The following is a 25,681-nucleotide window of genomic DNA, read 5'->3' on the forward strand; positions in this document are numbered from 1 at the left end:
CAAATGCAGAGGTCAAACATTTGACAAATTTCAGTACAAAGCCTGCACTATTCCACTCAGTCTTAGCATGGACATGAACTTCTGCCAAAGTCTGGAAACTCTTTGTCTGAACTTCTTAAAGTCTGCGGAATTTGAGAGCAAGGGAGAAAGAGGGAGATCAGGCGGAAAGAAAAAAAAATGTCCAAGTTGCCTGCAGACATGAGAAATGCCACTATCTGCTCTCTGTTGTCTGGGTGTCATGCAGATCAGCTCAGGATGTCTGTCTAGACTAAACAGGGACCAAAACAGGCAATGGTCAAACCGTTACAAGGCTGGCCGGAGGTCAGCAGCCACAGAGAAAACAGAGAACACACAAACAGACAGTAAAATGTATGCTGAGGAGTGCACTCACAAGGACATACATTTTAAATGCGTATGCAGTCATATACACAAAGACAAGAAACACAGACACTCTGCAATTATACATAAATGTGACAGTCGACCAAAAACACTCTGCAATTATACACAAATATTTTAGTCAACCCAATGCCCTCTGCAAGGCCTGCTGAGGGGACAAAACTGCAACTGCTGGTAAATTCCTCACAAAAAAACAAAGAATGACAAATACTCGCAGGGGGAGAGAGACCACAACAGAGAGAACACAACAAATCTACGCTTACACTTAAATAGCAGTACAATTATGCATGTCTGCGTGAAATGACCGGTTGTCTAGATCGGCAGACGGAGATTGAGGGAGGTTAGTCACAATGGCATTTTGTGTGTGTGTTTGTGTGTGTGTGGGTGTGTGGACATGCTGCAAGTCTAAGGAGGAGACTGGAGGGGAGACTAAGGGGTGAGGAGGAGGCCAGGAGAGAAAGGAAATGCAGAGGCAAACCACTCACAGCTGTGGCACAAGGCTCAGGTTTCCTGTGTCGCTCCAGGAAAACAACAGTGTCAGGGGCTTCTAGGAAAAGCGGTGGGATTCTTTCCCGCTTCTGCCTGCGAGGCTGCAGGCCCAGTGAGCAGGTACCAGCTCACCACGCAGAGAGGAAAAAAAAGAGATCACATCCAGACTGCTTCGCTGGTGCTACAACTGTCTGGCACGGCTTTTACTAGGAGCCACTTACTAAAGCCTCCATCTCATTTATCCAGTTAGTGTCTGACATGAGACGCTTTTTTTTTTTACAGTAATTGCAGGGTGATGTTGATTGGCTCTTCCTGTTCTGGCAGGGGGGCAGAGTGCTGACCCCTCTCACACACAGGTCTGGCCTCTGTCAGACCTAGTGAGGGAGACAGGACACGAACAGGAGCTACTCTATGTCCTGTCACTTAGCCCTGACAGCAGTGTAGTGTGATTAACTTCTCCTGCTTCTTATCACTTTCTTCTTTGGAACAAGACTGGCTTAATACGCAGGGCCTCATTTTACCAATCAGATGACTGACGTCTCATAAGTAACCCCAATTAATAATTTAAAAGTTATTATATAGGAAGCAGTGAAATGATAACTGCTTGCTGGATTCTTTAGCTTAACATTATCAATATTAATTGTTCAAAATTAACAAACTGCCTACTCGACTCATGTGTATCGATATCCTCTCTCCACTTATGACCAGACCAAGCCACACAGTCCCACACAGGTTGCAGATTTCAATTCATAAGATATGACATTAACAGGTAGTATATTAGAGTAATACTGACACTTACAGCCTGTGTCTTTAAGGCGGTTGATAGCGTTGGACAGAAGGCGGACACAGCCCAGGAACCCAGCCCCTTGCTTCTTGTGAATCTTCTTGTGATTCCACACGCTGATGGTGATAGAATCTGACTTCCCGATGTATCTGAGGGGAGAGAGAGCGAAGGAGGAGACGCCATTAATATTCAGTACTGATAGACTCACTCAGAGATGCCATGAGAATCACTGTGTGACTGCTGTTTTTAGACCTCATAGGAGAAGTACTGTAATGTTAACATGTAACAGCTAATGTGTTGACAAGAGTCTCACTCAGGTCATCCCCAGCAATGCATAGGAGACACACATCCACCACAGAGGCTATTGCAAAGTCTCCCCGTCAAGGACACATTACAAGATATAGTCGGGACACGGAAGAGGAAGAGGAAGAGGAAGAGGAAGAGGAAGGTGAGGTGGCTGAGAGGGATTTTCCAGTCTGTGTATGTGGATGTGTGAATCTGACCCTGAGTGTCTGAGCGTGAGACGGAGCACCACAAACAGACGGCGACTGTGTGAATCATTTATAATATTCACAGCGGTACATCACCACATATCAGGGGTGGATGGGTGAGACAGACGACTGTGGAAGGAGAGATACAATAGAGAGATGACATGTCGCCCTGAGCAGCGACAAAACTGCAAAACTGAAAATGTTTGAGATTCTGACTTAACATGGGGGAAAAAAGTGTTTTTTCTATTAAATGGCTTTTTAAATGAGGTCGTCATCAAGCTTTCAGCTTTATAGCCCCTTTTGGTTTAGATATATATAAAAAAATCTAAATTACCTGCTTGATTAAAAATGTAACTGGGTTTAAACAGTCATCAGTCATGCTGTCAAATGTTGTGGGTTGTGATATTAGTTATGTTTGCCTGCAATTAAACTACTTTGAAGCAGTTTTCAGGAGAAGCTCATAAACTGTACTGTAAACATTTGAGACATTAGCCCTTTTCACACAGAGACTCTGCATTATCGCTGCAACAAAGGCTCGCCTTTACGCTGCCTTTGTTTGTTCACACTGAACCAAGCAGCGGAACGGTGGAACCAAAAGAGGCGAGACGGTACGCATCATGTGGTTGAGATCTGTGGTATTTTATATAACGCGTTTCCCCCGGTTTCCACCTGTTAATCTAAACATGTATCAGCTGACTGTTTTATACATTTGGATGCAGTTATAATGTGTTGTGATTGAGATCCGGACCCACCATACATCCTGAAAAATGACAAAGTTAAGTTTCTTTAATCTAAATTACAAAATCTCCATCAGTAAACAGTGGATCTTCTCACTCGCAGGGAGGGATGCTATTTCCTGGGGGAAAGTTCACTGAAGTCACCGTCGCAGTGATTTTTTTCTAATACAAGTTGCGAGAGACAGTAAGTACAACAACGCAATAGTGGAAGGCGACAAAGACATGGTAAGTTAAAGTTTTTGGGAAAGAAATGTGACGAAGAATCATAGGACAGACAGGATGACAGAGGATTTTCCTTGTATGGATGCGGTATTTTTTTATTCATATAAGTTGCCAAAGACACTACCAGTTACCACATTACTGTTGTTTGGTCCTGTAATGTTGCTTTGTGGGTTCAAGTGTGGGAAATTTCTCTTTTATTTGATGAGTGAAGGATCTGTTTAGTTGTCAGTCTGTGAACACCATCAGACCGACACACCCCTGATCCGCGCCGCCAGCTTGTCCATTCACACAGATGCCGGCTCGCCTCTGTTGCGGCTCTGATACTACCTCCGGAGGCGGATCAGAGCCGCAGCGAAACTGTCCACCCACTCCACATCTGTAACTTTCACACAGACAGCGAGGCGGAGTATCGGCGCATGATTCCAGCATTGAAAGGGCAGTGTGAATGGGTCTATTGTGTCTCTTCTCTGCCATAAAACAAAATGATCCCCTTTTCATAACTGAAAAGGGTGTGAGCAAGTTGTATGGAGTGGGAGAATGATATGATTGCAGTAATGTGGAGAAAATAAAAAAACAAAAAAGACAGTCTGCAGCCATGCTAGCAGCTAGGTAAGGCCAATTTCAGCATGCTAACATGCTCACAATCACACTGCTAAGATTCAGATGTTAAAAAGGTCCAATGTTGAAGATTTAGTGGCACGCCCTCCTCTACGGTGACTGCAAAAAACACGAAAGGCCCTCTCTATCGACTCTAGCGTTTGTTTGTCCATTCTGGGCTACTGTAGAAACATGGTGATGCAACATGGCGGACTCCGTGGAAGAGGACCGAAACACAAAGACACTAATGAAAACATAACTATGAATATTATATTAGCATGGGAATGTCATCAGTTTTGCAGGAATGAGGTCATATATCAAAGTAATGGACATTTGGAATTTTGGCCCGAAGGTGGCGCTAGATGAAAAATTGGAATATGAATATGCGTGCCAAATTTAATTACAAGCCATCCAGTAGTTTTTGGGACCATTCACTCAAAACCACAAATGTCAACCTCATGGTGTCATCAGTGGAAAAGTCAGGCATCACCCAAGTTACATGGATTCATCCTCTGGGGACTATAAAATGTCTGTATGAGTTGTTGAGATATTTCAGTCTGAACCAAAGACAAACATTGCCATCCCTCGAAAAAGAAAAAAAAACCTTAAAGGAAAAATTGTTTGCATGCTTCACAAGTGAAGAACGTGGTCAGGTAATTATGTTATGTACAAACAGCCAAAGATGTGTAGATAGATGAAACAGACGGATTATCTCCTGACTGCCTTTATCTATCTCCTCCAGTGCGTTTGTGTAGCTCTCTTCTCTCCCTCCCCTTGTTCCTCAGAACAGGCTGAGGGGGTGTGATACAATCTAACCATGTGAACCTGTTGTGGCACATCTGCTCGGGTGGGCTCCCTCCTTCAGTCTAAAACTAATCATCTGTACGATTCGCAGAACTGCATCCCACTGTAATTATCATGCTGCTTACCAAAAGGGATATGAAACAATGGGGCTGTGAGTAAGACGTCTGGACATTTTGAGTCAATGCCAAATGCCTGTCTGGGGTGCGATGTGAGAGAGCTGCTATGTCAGACAGACGTGACGGGAGGGAAGTATTACAACCAAACCCCAGTCATCTGGATCACCCTCCATGTAATAAAATTCATTAGTCTGGCTACGATTTTTAATACCAGTCATAGGCAATAACACACACACAAGACAATGGGGAAACTTGCAATAAAAGGATTTAAAGAGTCAGATGTGCTTTCTAAATACATGCTTTTATTTGGCTGACTATATTTGAACAGGAGGCATCGTTGGCATTGTTTTTCATGTAAGTTACTGCCAAGAACATATGGTCAACAGGAATGAAACAGCAATATGAAAGCCACAATCTGAGATACAAACAGAAAACAAAAGGGGAAGTTCAGTATGCTAAGACTCACAACTTGGGACTGGATCCTGCTGATGCTCTCAAACTTCACAAACAAATCCCTTAATATGTGAACTTACACTAATGAACAGCTGAATCTGTTCTTTGATGCTGGTCAATCTTAACACTGTAGTACACCGTTTCATAACTAGGGGTACTTATACCCCAGGAAGTACTTCTGCATTAGCTGGCAGGTACAAAAAAAGATTGTGGAGCAGCTAAAACTATTAATTTAAAAAGAAAATACAACATATACTTTGGTCAAGACTAGATATCTACACTATAAACAGTTAGCTAAAAGTAAAGCCCAATCCCAAAACACCCCTTGCCCCTGCCACTTAGCTTGTCCCCTCCATTTTGTGCCTTCAGGCCTAGTGTAGGGTGTCCTGATTCTTGTTGGGATAGAGCCGTAGGGTTAAGTGTTAGGGCTACATGGCCCTACAAACTGATGATTTTCATGGGCACACTTCAAACTGAGGATTATGAGAACTCTGTCATTTCAGTGTATTATGGTCCTTTTCTCTATAACAAGCAGAAACAACCGCTACTAGTTTGCTGATGTCTCGGTATCTTACTAGCCAGCTAGCTAACATGACATTGATAATGCCAAGTTGTGCACGACAGTCCCACATTCCCTATGTTGATGCACAGTCATCACAATACAAACTTCAACATACGATTTCTCAGATAAACATATATCAGGAGAATCTTGTATTCTTCTTCTGCATTGTGGCACCTATTTTTTCAGCCCCATTTAAACTGCACAGTAACACTAACGATCTAATAAAGCCATTAATGGTGGTGCTGTTTAACTGGGTGCTTCCACAGATATTTATCCTGGGTGGTGGGAATAAAAAAAAATGGATGGATGAGTGGGTGTAGATAATTTGAGTCTAGACTGGGCACTTAACATTGCAGATGTATTATTTAATGATGCCATATTTGAAGAACTCCTAATTAACCAAATGTGACTGAGTGCACACTGGAGGGAGACTCTCAAAAATGCTTGAAAATACTTCACGACACTCACACTGTGAACATGAAGGTCCTCTAAAAAGAATCATTCTATTACTGATAACCACTGTGACCTGAGGAGAGGCTGTTATACTAATGCTTTCTTCATTTCAACTACGTCCTGTAGTTTTTAATGAATGTCTGTTTAACAAACGTGGTGCAGGCAGAGTTGGTGTGAGCGGCAGACAGCCAGATAGACTGTCTGCTATCCTTGGCATGCCGGCCACATCCTGCAACAATGCTGAGGGGGTCATAGTTCACGGGCCAGTTTTGCTGGCTGTGGCTGACCAATGAAACCAAGGCCCTGGAGACACACACACACACACACACACACACACTTGCACAAGATTTCTACACCCTCACATGAGCACATACAACAAATGGAAAAAAAGAGTCACTGCCAACAGCTTTAATGCGCTCAGCTGTATTCTGAACACCAGGTGTTTTTCAGGCCCTATTTTAATAAGTGTGAGCCAGCCAGACGGCTTTCTAGGCTGCTCTCAGTCAATTAAAAGTGCTCTCTTCCAACACACCACCTGAGAGTCTGTCAGTCTCCTGCTGGCCATGAAGAGAAACACTGACAGATAGTGAAGGGGACACACTGATGTTGAACTTAACGCAATTTTCACATAAACTCCAGACAGCTACGTCTGCAGGCTCTTGGGACAAATTAGCAGAGAGAAGCTCCTCAATCGATCCATCTTCTAAAAAGGTGAACGTGTGACTTTTTCCCCCGCTTGTCAAACGTGAAACGAGCAGCAAATTTAACAGCCATGTAGAAAGACGGGTCCTGTATCCCCAGCAACCAAACAAACGGAGACATGTGCTTCCTCTCGCTGTTGGCTACGCATGACGGTTGGATAAACACAGCAGCCAATACTGGAAACTTTCACTCTCACATTTTCACTCACGCGCTCAGTCTCCGTTTTTTTCCAGGTTGCTTTCACGGAACAAACCATCTTTGGGAAAAGCAATCAGGGTACAACAGGACATGCACGTGTTTGAGTCAATGGAAGAAAATACTATTGTAGACACCCCTCCTTTTCTTTTTCTTTAGATATTGCTCCGAGGGACATTTTTAGACTCAGAGTTATGTCATTACGGAGCGTCTGGATAAGTGAGAGAGCAGATGCAGGAGCTGTTTACATCTGTTACTGTTTAGGTCTTGTTAATGGCACAGCCCGACAGCACCAGTGTGCTCACTTATTGAGGTTAAATAAAGAAAGACAACAGCCCAAGCAGGGCCTCAAACCGCTGTTTGTAATCCTTAAGTATTAAGGAAGGTGGGAAGTATTCAAATAAACAAAGGAGGAATCAGATTGTTTTTTTCTTCTTAGAGAACAGATGTCAGAGAGGGCTGTGTGAGAAGTGTAAAACTGTCTGGGACTCACAGGTCATAGTGTTGATTCCACTTGGGGTCAAGTGTGTTCCTCACAGTGTCTGTCGAGTGGCATTGCCCTGAACCATCCACGACAACCTTGGCAAAGGGATCAGGGAGGCCTGCAAGAGAGAAGAAAAAACACTGAGACACTACACTCAGCCGCATTCACCAAGAATATGTGACAGATAAACAGTGTAAGACGACACAACTGACAACATTACACAGAGGTGTTAGCTTGCTACACGGCAGATTGTGACAAATACAACTGACAGATGCTGTGGTGTCTTTACCAGTGTTCCCTTCCCAGTGTTGACCAGTCCAGAAACTCACAGATTACTCATTTTGTACCTCCACATTTGTTGTACTTTGATTCTAAAATGATGTCTGTTGGCCACTAAAGTACAGTTCTGGATAACTAATAGATTAAGATGAATTTGTGGCTCTCAATATATTAAGCTTGTCTTGTGTGACAATAAACAAAAATGATTAGATTAGAGGGTGTCTAAAGGTATCAGACACGTAGATTAAGTTTTTTCAGGCACAGACACAACAACTGTCATAGAAGAATTAGCAACGATGAAGGCCAACTGATGCGTCAACTCATTTCGCCTGCGTCTCGGACAAAAAGCTGCACTTGAACACACAAACACACTGCAAAGATTATAGCCAACTGGCTTGTAAATTCTGAGTTTGCGTGAGAGGAAATAACTCGCCGTATCACAAGGTAGCAGAAGTCTCATTCGTCATTCAAGAAGGAAAACCAGAAGACTCGGGACAGTGGATACACAAACTGTTATGATAATACAGAGATAAGCCGCTGACAAGGGCCAACTATTTAAAATTTGAGACTACCTAATAATTTTAAGGCCTAATACTTAAAAAAAATGGGTTTTTTTTTACATTTTAAGCACCCGTAGACACCCTACAATAGTCACAAAATCAGTTTTAAGTTTGGTGAGAGATTTAAAGCATTCATCAAGAAAACATACAATAATATGGAATCAGTTGGCTGCAGTACTGTTAAGTCTTCACTTTCTTCTGTTTTATGTCATCATAAGAAGAATCTTTATATTTCACACTTATTAACTGATTAATTTATAATTCAAATTTTATTTGTGGCAGGTTTGACTCATAGGTGGGACCTGTGTGGGACATTTTCCTCATTAAAATCATGTAGATGTGGTTGAAGCAAACACAATAATTGAGACAAATGTATATTGACAAACACATTACGGATGCAGTATACTGAAAAAGAAACCCCCCCTACACACACGTGTGCGCGGTCATTTTTATCTATAGTTTCAGTGCTGCTCTCCACCGACTCCCCAGCTGAATGTTTGCTCAGCTCCTGAGCGTTGGAATGGCAGGAATGGACACCACAGAAACCACCTGAGTGAGCAGAAGACCTTTAACATGCTCACTCACCATGACAGCCTGACCCAAACACACCCAAACACTCGAAACACCAAACACACCTACACGTGAGGCTTCAGTGGAGGAGATGAGCTGGGTATCTAATTCAAAGTGGTTGTGGATAAGTTGCCCAAACTGGAAATAGATTGACTGTATTTCAGTGACACTTTACAAGGATCATAGATCCAGTACGTCAGGAATTACACCTGAGTGTTAGTCTGTGTTTTTATGCTTAAAGTGATGGAGCACTATGTAGACAACACTCAATACTTCCAAGGACACATGTAGAAAACCATTCACATCTGTTGGAACAGCTGAATAAATATATCCTAGTTGCTAAGGCTGGCACTGTCCCAAAGTGACCGACATTTTACAGTGCATGCATCATGTACCCACAAAACCAAAACTGAAACCAAACAGGGTGTGAAAAACAAATATAGGTTTATTGTAAACAGCTGTGATTGGCAGATACTTACGGAAGAAGTCTTTCTTCACCAGGTTTTTGGCACAGAGGACTGAAAAAACAAAACAAAAGACAAGAAGAGTAAAGCATTAATTCAACATAAACAGTAACAACAGTTATAGCCATGAGTTGAACAGATTACACAAACCATCTCTTAACTACGATTAGGCATTTTTAATAGCGCACAAGCCTAAGGTGTTCATCAAGACACCACATCAACACCAGCAGAGGAGCCAGATTTAAGTTACAACAATCAACAGTTCTTGTATCATTAGAACAAAAATGCTTGAATATAAAATGAGTCTCTGTATACTTCATTACAAACTTCAGCCCCTAAGCTACATGAGGGGATGTTTTGTCCTAAGCCAGCAGAGAGGTTGTTCCTGCTGATTTACTCTTAGAGCCACGGAGACGGTTGCTAAGGTGATGAGGTCTAGCCGGATAGATGAGAAAGCTCAGTCACCACCTGGGCGTCTGGAGTTACAGTTTCAGCCTGTGAGTCAGGCGCATGGAAATACAGTTTTTGGTTTGGCTTATTTCTGTGATAAAGGTTTTCTGAGGAAACGCACTGATTCACACTGGATGTGGCTGATTCAGTGGTTTGAACAGAGATGAGAATATAATTGAATATGACTTTATAGTTGAAGCATAGTTTTATATTTAAAAAAGGTTCTGTTTCTGATCATTTATAAGATAGTTTTAGACTTTATAGAAGGCTGTTTTGAAGGGGGAAAGTTTCTCTGTGCTTCCCTTAATTTCTTCATCTTGTGTTTGACTTTAACTGCTGACATGAGCAATATTTGCATTTTTCCTTGAGAAGGAAGACGTGAATGTATTTTTACAAATGTTTAAGTAGTTAATTTAACTTTAAAGTGGAAAAACACACACATTTGTATTTCTATATATTTTAAAAACATGTATGGTGTGACTCTAGTTTTGTTCATATAATAACAGACTGGTCCAAAGATGACAGCAGCAATGTGACAGGCATCATGCTGCCATATGGAGCCATTTCACACCTTTCATCAGTGACATTTGCATGGCATTTTATTAGTTAATCAAGAGTCAGAAAATGACTGACTGAAAATGAAGCTATTTTGATAATAAATAAAAAGGCAAACATGCTTCTGGTTTTCAGGTTCCAGCTTGCGATGCTTTGCTGCTTTTCTTTGCCTTTGTGGGCAAGCAATTTTAATCTTTTTTAAGACCAAACGAGCAATGCAACATTTGTTAGAGGCTATTTTCACCATTTCTGCCATTTAAAAGACCAAACCATTAATTGATTGATTAAGAAAAAAATGAATCCATGCTGAAAACAGTTGTTAGTTGCAGCCCTTACTGGCTGGAGCAGAGTTTTCTCTTGCTTGGCTCACCTATTCCCCTCATGTGCAGGGAAAGTGCTCAGCCTTTACTTTCCTAACACAAAGAGACAAAAGCACACCTACAGTGGCAGACTGCAGCTTAAGCGTCAGTTATCAGCCTGAATCACTTTAGGCCTGAGCTGAAACAATTTTGCCCACCAGGAAAGAGGGAGGAGGCTGCAAAATTAAACACACAAATCACCTGCTTCACCAGCGTCAGACACACCAACATCTACATATACGTGCCGTTTTCAGATGCACAAGGGACACACACACAACACAAGGTTGTGAGTTTAATGACAAGAACTCTTAAAAAAAGAAAGCGTAAAGAGCAAAAATACAGACAAGTAAAGTGGATGCATACCCTCCTGGGTGGGGAGGGGAGGCGGGGAAGGGGGTGGAGAACATGCTCGATAGATGAGGAAGAATTTCTTTCAGCAAACATCCCTGGGAATGTGTTACGTTCCAGCGAAACCCACCTCATTTCTAAAACATCTGGTATGCATCACTTTCGGTCGCGCTCTTCCTGAATATACAGACGAAAACGCGCGTGCACACACACATACACACACACGGCCCGGGAGACAACTCACACTCCGCTCCAGCTCCAGTGATCTAATTAATTATTAACAGGCACAGAGGAGTAAGTGTGTTTGTGTGTGCGCATGTGCACGCTTTGAGGAGAGGTGATCGGGGTGGAGAGGAAGCAACAGGTGACAGTTTGTTTTGTGTCGATACAATGCTACAGACAACATGTATATAATGTGCGAAAGAGCCCGACGGTGATTTGATGGTGTTTCCATAGGGGAAAAACATCAAGCACTGTGTTCCCCAGTCTAGGATTCACAATGCAATAAATCCGCATGAGGTGGAGAGAAAGAATAGTGAACCACTGGGAAATATGACGCTAAAGCAAGGTAAGGCAGTGGCAACTACCACTGCATTCAAAATCCAACAGGAACAAAGAAATGACAGCAATGACAAAAGGAGACCAATTGGAGGGTAAGGCAGGACATTACAGGGCCCACACAGTGGCCAGCTCAGCTTAACACCAAACCCAGCTGAGACAAACCTGCGGACCCTACTGTAAGTACATGACTGTTCCTCAGCCAGCCACACAGCAGGAAGCCAACACTACAATTATACCTATATAGGTTCCTTATGAAAACATACAACGGGCCGGATTACAGCTGAAAACAGAAAACCGCTGGAATGGTCCACGCAGAGAGACAATGGCAGCGGGGAAGCCAATTAGGAGTCTGAGGCGAGAAGGAGAGCGTGAGGACAGCAACCAGGATGCAGAAGAATCCAACCATCAGAATGCAATCCTCACACATTCATGAGAAAAACTGTTATTTTTGATTTTAAAGATGTGTGTAACCAGGTTACTTTGAGAATCAGTATGATCATATGTTACTTGTCACGAACAGAGAAATCAAAAATCCGGTTGGTAAGGCTCTACACCACTGTCTCAGCAGGCTTACCACTCTGAGGGACAGACATGTACATGCAAGTGTTTATCAAGCATGCAGCAGCGCAAAGAGCAATCCAACTGTCAAAAACATCAGTTTGCTTGGGGACGACACAACGTCCTATAGCTCTGTAAGGATACAAGACAAATTTTTGCTTTTAAGCTCTACAGCAGGTTGTCGCACCAGTTATGTTTAAATTTAGCAGTAGCTTATTTTGGATATGATGGAGGAGTTTCAGCAAGATTGTACAATACAAATGAGTTTCAAGATTAGACGTCTCACCTCGCCAGGACCATGCACAAGTCAGTCCTTATTAACTGTGGCAGAACAGTTAGAAAGATCGGAGAGGATAAGAGTACATGCTCCATTAGAACCAGCTCGTAAGACGTGTTGTCCAACCACATCAGAAATCAGAAGTGTTATTACATGGAAAGTTACTGAAATGGTCGGACACAGTCTCTTCTAATGGGATGTCGGAAAGATGTAGAGGAGGGGGTTTCCAGATCCATTTGACCCTCCAACAAGCACTTCTGAATGAGTTTGCTGGCTCCTGACTTAAAATTGAAGATTAGTTAATTGATTTTTCAATCAAGAATTAGTTGACATAAATTTCCATAATTGATTAATCATTTTCAAGCAAAAATGTGCAACATTCGCTGGTTCCTTTTTTTTTTATGTATGGATTTGCTGCTTTTATGTTGTTCGTGACAGTAAGTGAAAGGTCCTTGGGTTTTGGACTGTTGGGAAACTTGTGTGTGTATATTTGTAGACTAAACAACCTAAATTACCTAAATCATCATGAGAATAATTGGTAGATTAAATGATAATGAAAAGTTACAGGCCTACCTAGAGGAAACTTTTCTCTATATTTCAATCAGTAGTACATTCTTGTGACAAACTACATCCGTTTACATTCATGATGACGTTGGACACGCACGCATGACACTGTTTTTGCCGTTTTCACAACTTATGACTTAATGTGTAATAAAACCATCCCCACCTTGGCAAGTACAACATAACTGATCAATAAATGACCACTGAATAATCAATGAGGTAAAAGGACAGAAACGTTGTAACATGGTAGCCAGCTTACACATGAAGCTACACCTTATATTCTATATTTCTAACCTTAATATATTTTAAAATCTAATCTAATTTACTTGAATCAGATACTTCGTCATTGTAATCTCTATATTCTGTGACTCTGTTCGTCTGTTCTGACATCTGTCCTGGGAGAGGGATTCCTCTGTGGCTCTTCCTGAGGTTTGATCTATTTTTTTATTACAGGAATCGAGGCTCTGAGGACAGACAGACTGTATGACTGTAAAGCTCCCTGAGGCAATGTTATTTATGATTTGGGGATGTATAAATAATATCGACATAATTAAAACACACTTAAGTGGTTTTTTTCCATTTAGTAGTGGCTTTCTCTTCAGTTTTCTCTCCAGTCCATAGATATGTAGTCAATCTGGTATTTCTAAGACATATAAAACAGCGTGTCATATCTGTAAGAACCTGTCTAATCAAACTACTCCCGAGTCCTTCGGTCAGACTAAGGGTTTAATAGAGATCAGCAAAGTCTCTCCTTCTTTCTGTCACTGATATTTCTGTCTCTGAGGACTCAAATCACTCTCAGATCTGAGACATGAAGGGTGGGGGCTGGGTTTTCGGGACCCTTGGTTGGAGCTGCCGTGTCACCCTCTGTGGAAAGATTGGCCTCATTTATGTTTGATGGAGCATCTCTGGGGTTTCTGCTTCCCTCTCTCTGGCAACCCTCTTTGCCCTTTGTGTGCATAAATCAAAATTTCTCACACACTTCCAGCATGTAAAAAGTCTCTCTAATAATGTTGTTTTCCATTTTAACTGATGCTCTGAATTCGGAGAAGAAATCAAATAAATAAACAGAAAGAGGAGCAGCGAGGTGGGATCTGAATGTAGGTCAAGCAGGCAGGAGAGTGTAAGGAGGGAAACAATGAAAGAAGGAGCTTAACGTTTTGATCCGATGATGAAAAAATTAAACTCAGTGGCACCAAAATACTTTATTTAAGCTCAGGAATGGGTTTAGCAGGGCCTGCAGATTTCAGTGTAGAGCCTTAGTAATGTTGAACCCCTCACAGAGATATTTCATCAGCAGCTAAATGACCCAACATAAAAAGGCCATTACGTTTTCTTTCCCGAATCAAAAGCTTTATTTAAAAAGACATCAATAGAAATGGTGGTGCCTCTTTACCTGCCAGCACACAGAAATTCCCCCCCAAAAATGTGTGCCGTTATGGGAAATGCAGTCCTGATGACAGAAGCCTTCTCCAAGAAAAGGAAGTGGGCGAGCTTGCACCTACAGGGCAGCATCGTAAATCTGTTGTTTTATTGGTCACCCTGGGCGGGCTTTCTCATGCTCACAGAACGACAAATATAATGACGTGCTCTCTCTCTCTCTTCTTCTACATGACAATGGAAAAGAGACACATACGTCAGCACACACACAGTCAACACCACAATGTGAAGAACACACACACACACACACACACAGTTCCAAGATTAAAGAAATGATGGGAAAATTAGAAACATTAAAAGCTCATATCAGACGCCAGCTCAGATCACATCATTTCTGTTCCATGGCTGCACTTTACAGAACGCTGATTTAAGGGAGGGGCCATTTTTAGCTCGACCAAAAAACGTTGCCAGCATTAATTTGGGCTGAGGGGTTAGACGAGACAAAAATTCAGCTTGAATAAGAGCTGCAGATCTAAGAAATGTCTGAGTGACTAAACTACACAGGATGTAGTTCTTCCTCATTATTCCTTAAACGTATGGTGTCGAGGGAGGGGATGTTAGCTGTAACATAAAACCACTTTCGGAAAAACTCAGTTTACAAACAACTTCATCCCTCACATTATGGGAGAATTTTTCACAGTACAAAAATGTGACAATATGCAGCTATATCAACTAAATCGGATGAACTTTTGATAGTCATGTTCTTTTCTTATGGTGTTTTTTCCAACATATTTTGGTTTTGGCCTGGCAAACTAAAGTGTCCCGACAACCAAGTTTTGATTCCTTTGTTTTGTTGATTAATCATTTTCAGACCGTGAGAAAATACTTTTTCTGATTTCTGAAGCGAAGGTGATATCTTCTATATAATTTTACCAATCATCCAAAAAACAAAGATATTCAAATTGATGCCATATCACAGAAAAGAATTACATTTGTGAAGCCGAAACCAGAGAGATGTCTGGCTTAAAAAGTGACTCAAGTGATTCATTGAATATCAAAATAGTTGATACACGACTGCATCAGTCGTGTATCTGTATAATATATTAAATAGTAAAATAGTAAATGAGTAGCCAACTGTATTTTTAAACTCATTAATCCAACTTTTTCCTTCTCTGTCACAAAAATCACACTGACACACTCCGGAAAAGCATCGCATAACCCCCTTTGCATCTCGGCCCATCTAAAATCCTTTGTCGTCATAGCGACGGCAAGTATGGAGGCAGAGCTGAGAGAAGGGTTTCTCTGTGTCGCCTGTGTTTCTCATTCCGGTCGCACCGCCTCACACAGCCAGGGACTGCAGCAAGAGATGGCTATTAGACATTTTAAAAGACAATAAACAAAGAAAGCAACATCAGAGGTCTTTTCCACTTACAGCCATCATTTAGACCAGCACTGACTTTTGAAAGGGATGACAAGTCGGCATACGGCCCATCCATATCTGAATTTATGACTGTGAACGATAAGTTAATATTTCCATCATTGGCTCAACCACACTAAACTTTTGAGCAGAAGCAGGGATCACATACTGTTCCCTCCATCTGATAAATGACCAAAACCTTTTAGGCTGACGTCCTACTTGTCTTTTACTGAGTACTGTTAGTTTAAACAGACCACAGGAGAAGGGTACCGAATCTTGAGGCTCATCCATAAAATTGGTTTAAAACGCATGAAAACATTGTTTAGAAAAAATGCAGCATCATCTAACGACCACCTACAGCCTCACACACTACCACTGGAAGAAACAAATTACTTTAACAAAATTGTCAGTGACTCAGGCTCGGGTGTTGTGTGTATGTTCTCGGCTCACTGCAGCTTATTAGTCACATAATTGCTTTCCACATTACGGCCCAAACAGGGCTGCTTCCCCCGAGGACAGCAGTGAAAGCTAAACAAACACCACGTATGGCTGATTATCAGCTTAGATTTTTTTTAGCCCCTTCCTTTGCCAGCCTGTCTCTTAATAAAAATCAATTCCTCTGAGTGGCAACAGCAGCTTGTTGCAGGCAGAGACTGAGACCTTGGGGTGAAGTTAAAGTTCCACCTGTGGGGAGAGGATGGGCCCAGTTTCTCACAGGCTGGCGCACAAAGAGCCCTACTGTGCAGGCGAATCAATGAAGTCCGCCAGACGCAAGCCAAACACCTGGGAAGGGAGAGGGTCACGTGATGTCCAGGGGGAGGGAGGGTAAGGGTTGTCGCCATGGCAGCAATCGCTGGTCGAGACAAGATGGAACTGTGTAGTGGAGCAACATACATGAACACTTCCACAGTCGCATTCACACACGACGAAGCATGGGAAAAGAGAAAAAGCACCATGGGGAAAAGAGGGTTCACACTGCAGCCTGTTGTCTGTTACTCTGCGGTCAACCATTACACTGGAGCCTATGAGTTAGAGGACGTGGGGGTGTGGGAACAGAGACAACCGCCTGGTTATATTCCACCACTACCATCCCTGTCCCAAGTCAAAACTGTCTGGAAACACACAGCCTGAAAAGAGAGGGGGAGGAATTTCAAAACATCAGCCGATCTTCTCCTTGCGTGGAATCGTAACTGTGTGTGAACCTAAACACATCTCTTCAGGCCCACTGGTTCAGGCTGACCCCATTGTGAACCTCCCTTCCTGTCCACCTGGTTCCTCCAGTCCAGTGCACTGACCCGACTAGGCAGACAGTCTGAAACATCTTCAGGGAACAGCACCTCCTCCTCCTCCCCTGTCTTCCAGCCCCCAACCTTTCCTCTGCCTGTCTGCCTATTTGTCTGTCTGTCTGCCCTTTTTTTGACTCCAGACACAGGTCTGTGCACTCTCATGCACAGCATTGTTCTTCTATAAACAAAAAGGCTTCCTTTTCCCCTCTCCACGCCTCCCTAACCCTAAAGGGAGGGGGCAAAACGGAGATGAAGAAGGCTGAGTTGTGACTGACAAGTGGTGATGGCCATGCTGGTGAACCTGTTCTTCATCCGTCTCCTGCTAATCTCTGAGCCATCTCTTAATCAATCTCCTGTGACAGTATGTGGGCTAGTGTTTGGTTTTGAACGCTGCCTCATCACTGGGACTGCTGCAGCCGGGGGGGGGAAGCTGAGACTAGCTGGGTGCTGGAGCTTCCATGCATGGCAACCTCACAGACACGCAGGCATTCAGTCAGACACAGGAAGGAAATTAGGCGCAGTTCATAGGGAATCAGTCCAAGTTCATTTTGAACCAAAGCACCTCAGCGACCGAACAGTGCTTTTCGGACAAAAAGTTCCAGGAGCAATGGAACCACACCAATTAAATCCTTGTTTGTTCTTGTTTTCATTTCCATCACATCTAAAGAACCATGAAGACTTGAAAAGGTATTTACACACAGGAGGAAACAACACAAAGCTGTCATGTTGTTAATTATATTAATTGTGGTACGACTATGACGATTTTTAGTTCAGGAGCAGCTGGATTCGGGAGATGGCGACTTTTTTAAATAAATCTAAATCCCTAATAAAAACGATCAATTAGACACTATTCCAATTGATTTACCATCTTCTTCCATATTCGGACGCATGAGAGATGTAATGTAAGTAAGTGGAAGTGCAGCAGATACCAGACAGACAATCAACCTCTAAAAAAGGCCCCACTTTATGAAGAGGTCCACTGCATTTGCCACCGAGGCAACCACACCACCCATTCACTGAGTACACATTCAGCGCTGCCCTATTCATGACAAAAGTGGGTTACTTTTTAAAGACCTGGCTACACCACTTAACTTTAGCCCTTAACTGCAGTCAGGCAGAATAGAGTGAGGAAGCAGGGTAGGATTTCAGTCCAAGTCTTCACGGGGTGCAGGCTTACTGTGGAAATGTGGTTAGGGCGAAGTGAGTTGTCGACACTGGGAAATATCCCAGCTTTGGCAGGTTTTTATATCTTAGCAAATCCACTTATGTAATATGCAAATCTGATAAGACTCCTTCTGGTCACATAGTACAGGTATTAGAGTCATTGGTGGCACATGATCATGGAACTACTAACTGCCAGGAAAATCTTCTAATACCTCTAAACAGACCTGCAATTTCCAAGATTTAGAAAATTAGAAAGGAAAAAGAGAAACAAAATCTCCCCATGCATCATTTAATACTGAGAGGAAAACAGAAAGGAAACACATAAAAAAAAGAGGGGAAAAAGACCTAGCGTTTCAAAAAAGTGTAGAGGCATTCAAAGACATGCTCCATCTCTGTCTCACACGTGCCCCAAGTGAGGGGAAAGAACAACCTTGTCAACAATCGAGGAGTGGAGAGGAAAGCAGCAGTGAAACGTCTGAACTCACAGCCCTTGAGATGTACATTAAATAACGCAAAGCAAACACAGACAATGTAGATTCACAGGACTCCTGTTACACACTGGAGGACATCTGGGGACATCTGTTGCACCAAATCACTGTGACCAGAAGCATAAAACAACGGTGGAATTAAGAGGAAGACAGGAGACATAATACATCCCCCATAGCGTCTCTTCATAGAAGGATAAAAGGCCATGAGTAAGAGAAGCCATATATCATTATACATCACACTCAGCACCTGCTGGAGGAGTGATGAGAGATCTAATGAAACACAGCGAGACACTCAGAGGAAGCAAAGGTCTGTTCAGCAAGGTGGTACTATATATAAATATCAACGCTACTGTTAGAGAACCAGAGCCAACTTATTATTAGACACCATTAATATCTGGGCAGCCAGCCAAGATGAATAACTGGTCAGAAGACAAGTTTTGTTTTTGATTCGGTTTTTGGTGCCATGATACAAAACCCAGACAGCTGTGATAGAGGACTGTAACTACATTAACTATACAGTAAATATCTGTACAAATTTTTTTTTGTGCTGTGGGTGTGTGACAATGTTGTTTTTGTGTCCACAGATGTTTTTCTTTGTTTAATCTCATGTGTAAAGTCAGTTCAATCGTGTATTGATTTTTGTATTTGGCTGGTATTTCCATTTATTGTTGATACTTGACTTTGTTTGTTGTCTTTTTGTAGTTCTTGCTTTGGATCCCAGAAGACTAGCTAACACTTTGTGGAAGCTAATGGGGATCTGCTTAAAGAAAGATGAATACCAAATACTGAATGGATAGACAGCTGGTCAAAACTGAGAATATTCAGATGCAAACAACTGGATGGTTAATCAGCATATAACTTGATAATTAATTGTTTTGAGTCATTTCTTTTAGTAAAAAAAATATAGATATTCTCTTGTGCTAGGTTCTTTGACTTGAATATTTGCCAATTATCTCAGTCTTCTATGACTGTACACTGAATACATTTTGGTTTCTGGACTGCTGGTCAAACAAAAGACAGACGTTTGATGACATCCCCCTGGGCTCTTGGATACTGTGTTGGATACATTTCAGCATTTCCTTAATAATAAAAACAAAGTTTATGGATGAAAATTAGGGCTGCCATTAACAATCATTAACAATTTCATCAGCGATTAGTCTGTTGATTACTTTCACCATTCACGATTTATTGTTTGTTCTATAAAATGTCAAAACATTTTGAGAGACCAAATTGAAGAGATCTTCAAATTGCTGTTTTTGTTCAACCAACAGTCCAAAACCCAAAGACTCTTCATTTACGAAGACAAGCAGCAAGCCCTTACATTTAAGGAGCTAGAAGCAGCAAATGTTTGACATATTTCCTTGAAAATTGACTGAAACGATTAATTGATTATCGAAATAGCTGCCAATTAAAATAATTACTTGCAGCCTGAAACATAACCGACTATCAAGCCTGAAAAAACACAACATAATGAAGGTGACTGGTCTCTCCACCATAGTAAACAACCTGTGGGACACACTGTTATTGAACCACTTGCTTTCGAACCAAACCAGTCCTTAAACAAAGACAAAAGCTGCATAAACAAAGATGCACCACTGTGACAAATCCACCACCTTAGGCAAATGAAGAGCTCATCTTCCTTTGCAAAACCTGTTACATGAGGAAGCTCACCACACACATCCACACGTGAGAGGAAAGAGGCTGGCAGCATTCTTAGTGTGAGAACATTTCATCCGTCTCACGTCACCTTTTCCCTCTGTGATACACTGTAATTGCATAATAGAGGAGTCCACCCCGACTATTTTCGGCTCCAAATAGTGGGAAACCATGCCACAATGGCAATTTTTAGTGGCATTCCTGTTACCCCTGCAGAGTACATCACTCTGGCTTTCCACTCTGTGCGATACAACGTGCCTAACGGAGAGTCATCCAGGCGAGTAAACTCTTCCACTGCACCTTCACCGCTGCCGCTAAGTGAGAAGTCAAAACAGTGTGCGAATCAGAGCACAGCGCAGCTTGGGCTTCTGCAAGCTTGCACTACTTTTGGCTGGGACCCCGAGTTGAATTCAGTGGCTGCACGGCTCTCCTAGCTTCTTGGCTCCTCTGCCCCCTCTGATGTAATGGAGGAGTGTAGCGTAGAGGCCTGGACCGAGCTGCAGCGTAGAGGGTGGATAGCACCAACCTGTTTAACAGAAGTTGAGGACCACCACACAGCTGTGTTAAATGCCAGAAATGCTGCTTTGCTTCTCCACTTTTGTCCCCCGCTCCCACCCAACACCTCAAATCCTGGGGAGATTCAGTTTCTAAGAATGATTTCACAACTTCATCTGGGAGCGGTGTTACATCATTACCACCCAGCCATATTTTTCCCTTTCTACCCTGCAGCTTGCCAATGAATGAGTTGGACTGAGAGGACCCTCTGCAACTTTAAAGAATCCTGACAGTAATCATGTCGTAATCGTACATGAAAGCACTGCACAGTAGGAACGCACTGATATATCGGCTGATTTTCGCCATGTTGACTGCTAATGGCCTATCAGCAAATAAGATGACATTCACCTATAGTAGTGGACAATGTTTATCTGTTGTGTCACTTCAATTTTGAGCTGGCACATTCATGAGCTATTGCCTCGTGACAACTTGCCATCAGTTTGTGAGGGTATGTAAGCACTGAAATTCTTCGTGTGAGTAGGCAGTTGTACGGTAGGCTAAAGGGGCTTTTGAAGCAATTAGTTAAAAATAATAAAAAAAGAAATTTCACATGAAAAAAAGGTTATCAAAGGTTGTTTCATACATTTGTATGATCAAATTTCTGCTTAGTGTAAAAAAACTTAAATGACTAAAAAACAGCTGTTTTTTTATAATGAAGGTTTATGTTGCCCTGACACAAAATTGGAAATAAATACCAACAAAAACAAAATAAACAACAACAACAAAAACGTTGGCATCAGCTATCAGGCAAATTGTTATTTCGAATATCAGTCTCAGCCCAGAATTTCACAATTGGTGCATCTCTACTCGACAGCTGTCTACTACAATGTCTTGAGAATAGGGCTGCAACCAAGGCTGCACAATTAATTGAAATATTATCAAAATCACTATAAGGCCAAGTGAAATATCCCAATCGTAGGAGCTACTATTTTTGGATAAGGTAAAATAGGACATTTTGGATTTAACTAAGCAAATCAGCAACGTTATGTGCCCAAAAAATGAGGTCAGCTGTCTACCTGATTATACTGAATGACCAGGTTTTTCCATCAATGGATTTTTTCTTTCCTGATGGCATGGGCATATTCCAAGATGACAATGCCACGATTCATTGGGCTCAAATTGTGAATGAGTGGTTCAGGGAGCATGAGACATCATTTTCACACATCGACTTGCCACCAGAGTCCAAACCTTAACCCCATTGAGAATCTTTGGGATGTGCTGGAGAAGACTTTACGCAGCAGCCCGACTCTCCCATCATCAATACAAGATCTTGGCGAAAAATAAATGCAACTCTGGATGGAAATACATTTTGTGACATTGCATAAGCTTATCAAAACGATGACATGGTGAAGGCGTGCCGTAATCAAAGCTACCTAGCGGTCCAACGGAATATTAGACTTTTTTTTTGGCCGGGCAGTGTATAATGACGACTGTAGTCCTGCAGATATGTCCTGGCCTATATATTTTTTTCTCCAGATGTAATAAAATGTCAGCAATTATCACATTATCATGTTTTTAATCATTTATGTCAGTGAAAATGAAAGCTGCAATTAACAATCAATTTCAATATTGTTTCATAATTAATTTTAGAATAATCGCTTAGTCAATGACACATTAAAAAAAGAGCAAAAACGCCCCTCACAACTTTGCAGAACCTAAGGTGACGTCTTTAAATGTCTTGTTCAGTTTGACTAAAAGTCAGAAACTCAAAGATATTAATTTTACAATGACATATGACAAATAAAGGCCTAACCCTAACCCCTAAGTTAAGTTAGAAATGACAAAAACAACTTACCGACTTTATTTGTTGTGGTTTAACTAATTGTTTAATCGTGTAATCGTTTCAGCTCTCCTTCCAGAATTCAAGAGGAAGTGCAGAAGACGAGCAAAGGTATGCTACCTGTAGCTGTCCAGGTATACATATACATACATATATTATACATACATATATATACATATATATATATACACATATACACACACATACATATACACACACATACATATATACACACATACATACATACATACATACATACACACACACACACATACACACATACATACATACATACATGTATGATGAAGCTAATTTATCCACCATTTCTCCCCTTCCTCCAGAGTGACGTGTTCATTCTCAGGAATAGTAGACATAAACTAGTCCTGATGTCTCACTGACATGTAATGGTGGTCTCTGGATTCAAAAACCATGACCAAATGCCGCTGAGTGCAGGTGCATACCATAAACAGCTTTTACTATGTGCCGTCATGTTTAAATTAGATGACGCGTGTCTTGTAGACACACGTCATGTCTGACCCACATTTAGCTACTTTGATGAACTCACCTCTCAGAGCTTGGGTTGTTCAACAAAGCCATATTCTTAAGACTTCTGCTGAGGTTATTTTTTGAAAAATGCAGGCGCAATCGGACAAATAAGCAGAATCGAAAATGGCAATGTTATCGATAAAATCTCATCAGTTCGCCTATGTATTACCATGTATATAAAGAAGCCCTTACAGAAGTAAAAATATGGAGCTTAAACAGTAGCTTTCAGACTGAGTAAAGAAAATGTGTTGATGTGTGGAGGATGCTTCATGTGATCATCACAAGCCTGAGCTGAGATTCTTAATTTATCCAAAACCCAAACAATAATTTCATTCAGTCGTGGGAAACCAAGCAACATCCGGGTTGGCTTGCATACAATTTTTATCACAGGAGCCCTCTTTCTGCCTTAGGCCCTGGACAGTAAATTAGAACATCAGTCGCTTTGCCTTTAATAGCAAGGTTTGTAGGAGTAAATATTGGGCAACATCTCTAAACATTCCCAACATGACTGACTCAAGTTTCTGTAACATCAGAGATGACTCATAAGGCTTTCAGTACTCCCCGTCTTGGATTTGAAGATTAGTCTCATAATGAATTTCTTCTGAAACTCTTATCTAGTAGACAGTCACACACGAGAGTCAATCTCAAGAGTAATCAAGAATAGTCAAAGGATAAGGACTACCTATTGGCCTCTGTACATATTTAGGATTCTTCTAGAGCAGGAGCTTCAGAAAACAGTGTTGAAATATCACATTTGCTTCCGTGTGCATGTGCAGTTTGACTTTTTTTAAATACTACACAGGAATCCTGCGGTGTATTTGTTCAACTTTGGCGGAGGTGCCATTTGAAATGTGATCCGCTGTGAATATAAACATCTCTCTTCTGGACCCGTCTCCTCAGAGGACTGAAGGGGCTCAAACGTCAGGCCGACGCACGGACAGACGCCTCGAGTCAGCTGTTGGCGTCTTGCAGCTTTTGCACCAAATCACCCCCCCCTTCACCACCACCACCACCGTCCTCCTGCCGGTAACACTGGAGACTTTAGAGAAGCCCCCCATCTGCTTGAGGTTAGTCAGAGTTAATCGTATCAACCCGTGTCCATCCAGGTTTAAAGCAGAGTCGGCACGTCAAAGAATTACTCTCAGGTTACCCTCCTCCATCAGACAGCTGGGCAGGAGCGCTCTGACCACCCAGCCGCCACCTCTGCTTCGAGGGAAAAATCAAACGGCCGCTGCATGTGTGGATATTTATCAGGGCTAATGAGACTTTGCGCAAACTTGCTGAGTGAACTCACCTGGGCGCACTGCTCAGAGACGATAATAATCACAGACATCCCTCCAAACAAATGAAGGAGGAAACAAGTCTAATGCCACGGCGTCACTGAAGGATCAAAGTGGAATGTGACATGAGAGGCCTTTCACAAACACAAGACCTTAACCTTCCAGTGTAACCAGTATAATGATAACAGAAAGCGGCTCTGTTGTACCAGCAGCATTGTGATAGAGGAATGGGTGTGATGGGGGACTTCAGAGCCAGAGATGTAGTGAGACAGTTCATGACTGCAGTATGAATTTTCACAATTAACACATCACAATAGGTTGCTCCATTCCCTGTTGCATTCTTTTCAGGAGCTAAAAGGCCTTGAGGTTGAAGAGCCGTCTACAAACCTTCCTCCACTTTTGATAGGTGACCGAGTCTAGAATCAGAAAGCTTGACACGATGGACAGTCAGTTTTTAAAAACTGTCAAAATCAATGCGCCGCAACCAAAAACATGTTTTTTCTTCCACACATTCTTCTTCTTTGTCAAAACCTGGCATCTACATTACCCACAATTCAACTCGCCGGTCTGTCTGAGATTCAGATGTGTTATGCTAGTAGCGACTAATGTGGCTGTGAGCCACTAGCCTCAAGAAGAGATTAGGAGCAGGCTACAGAGGTCTGGTTAGCCAATTTTTTCAACTCCATGCCCCCAAATATTTTTCATTTCCAAAGTTTTAGCCTATATAAAAACATGCAAGTTGCCTCGGTGAGGTTTTCCGAAGAGGGATTATGAAGCTCAGTGTGATGGCTCCGGTTGTCGCCATCTCTCCAGTGCCTGACTCTGCTTTAGTCCCCACTCATCCAAAAATAGGGAGAGTTGGAGCGTGGACGAGCTGAGACTGGTCGAACGAAGCCAGTATGGTGACAGCTAGCTAGACAGCTAGCGGCTAGCTGTCAGTCAAAGCAACCACATTTAAATCTGTTTAATTGCATCTTATATCTCCATCCAACGACGATATTACCCATGCATGTTTTCTTCATTTTATGTAACCTTTAACTGACTTACCATCAAGTCAATGTGATACGCTAATGGTCCTCACAAGCCACTCTTTCCACAGCAT

The 25,681-nt window shown here is 42.0% G+C and overlaps 1 protein-coding gene across 2 annotated transcripts in view; it reads right to left on the minus strand.

The window, feature by feature from the left end:
* The window catches only part of smurf2 (SMAD specific E3 ubiquitin protein ligase 2), a 54,421-nt gene that overhangs the window by 22,451 nt on the left and 6,289 nt on the right, over positions 1-25,681 (minus strand). The window contains exons 2-4 of one of the 2 annotated variants that reach the window (XM_073494108.1): positions 9,374-9,412; positions 7,495-7,603; positions 1,679-1,818 (exon numbers count right to left, since the gene is read on the minus strand). In XM_073494108.1, coding sequence (XP_073350209.1) covers positions 1,679-1,818; positions 7,495-7,603; positions 9,374-9,412 — 288 coding nt within the window. The remainder of the gene's footprint in view (positions 1-1,678; positions 1,819-7,494; positions 7,604-9,373; positions 9,413-25,681) is intronic. The other variant, XM_073494109.1, reaches the window with a different exon arrangement.

The sequence above is a fragment of the Pagrus major genome, chromosome 23, assembly GCF_040436345.1.
Source record: "Pagrus major chromosome 23, Pma_NU_1.0".
Lineage (NCBI taxonomy): Eukaryota > Metazoa > Chordata > Actinopteri > Spariformes > Sparidae > Pagrus > Pagrus major.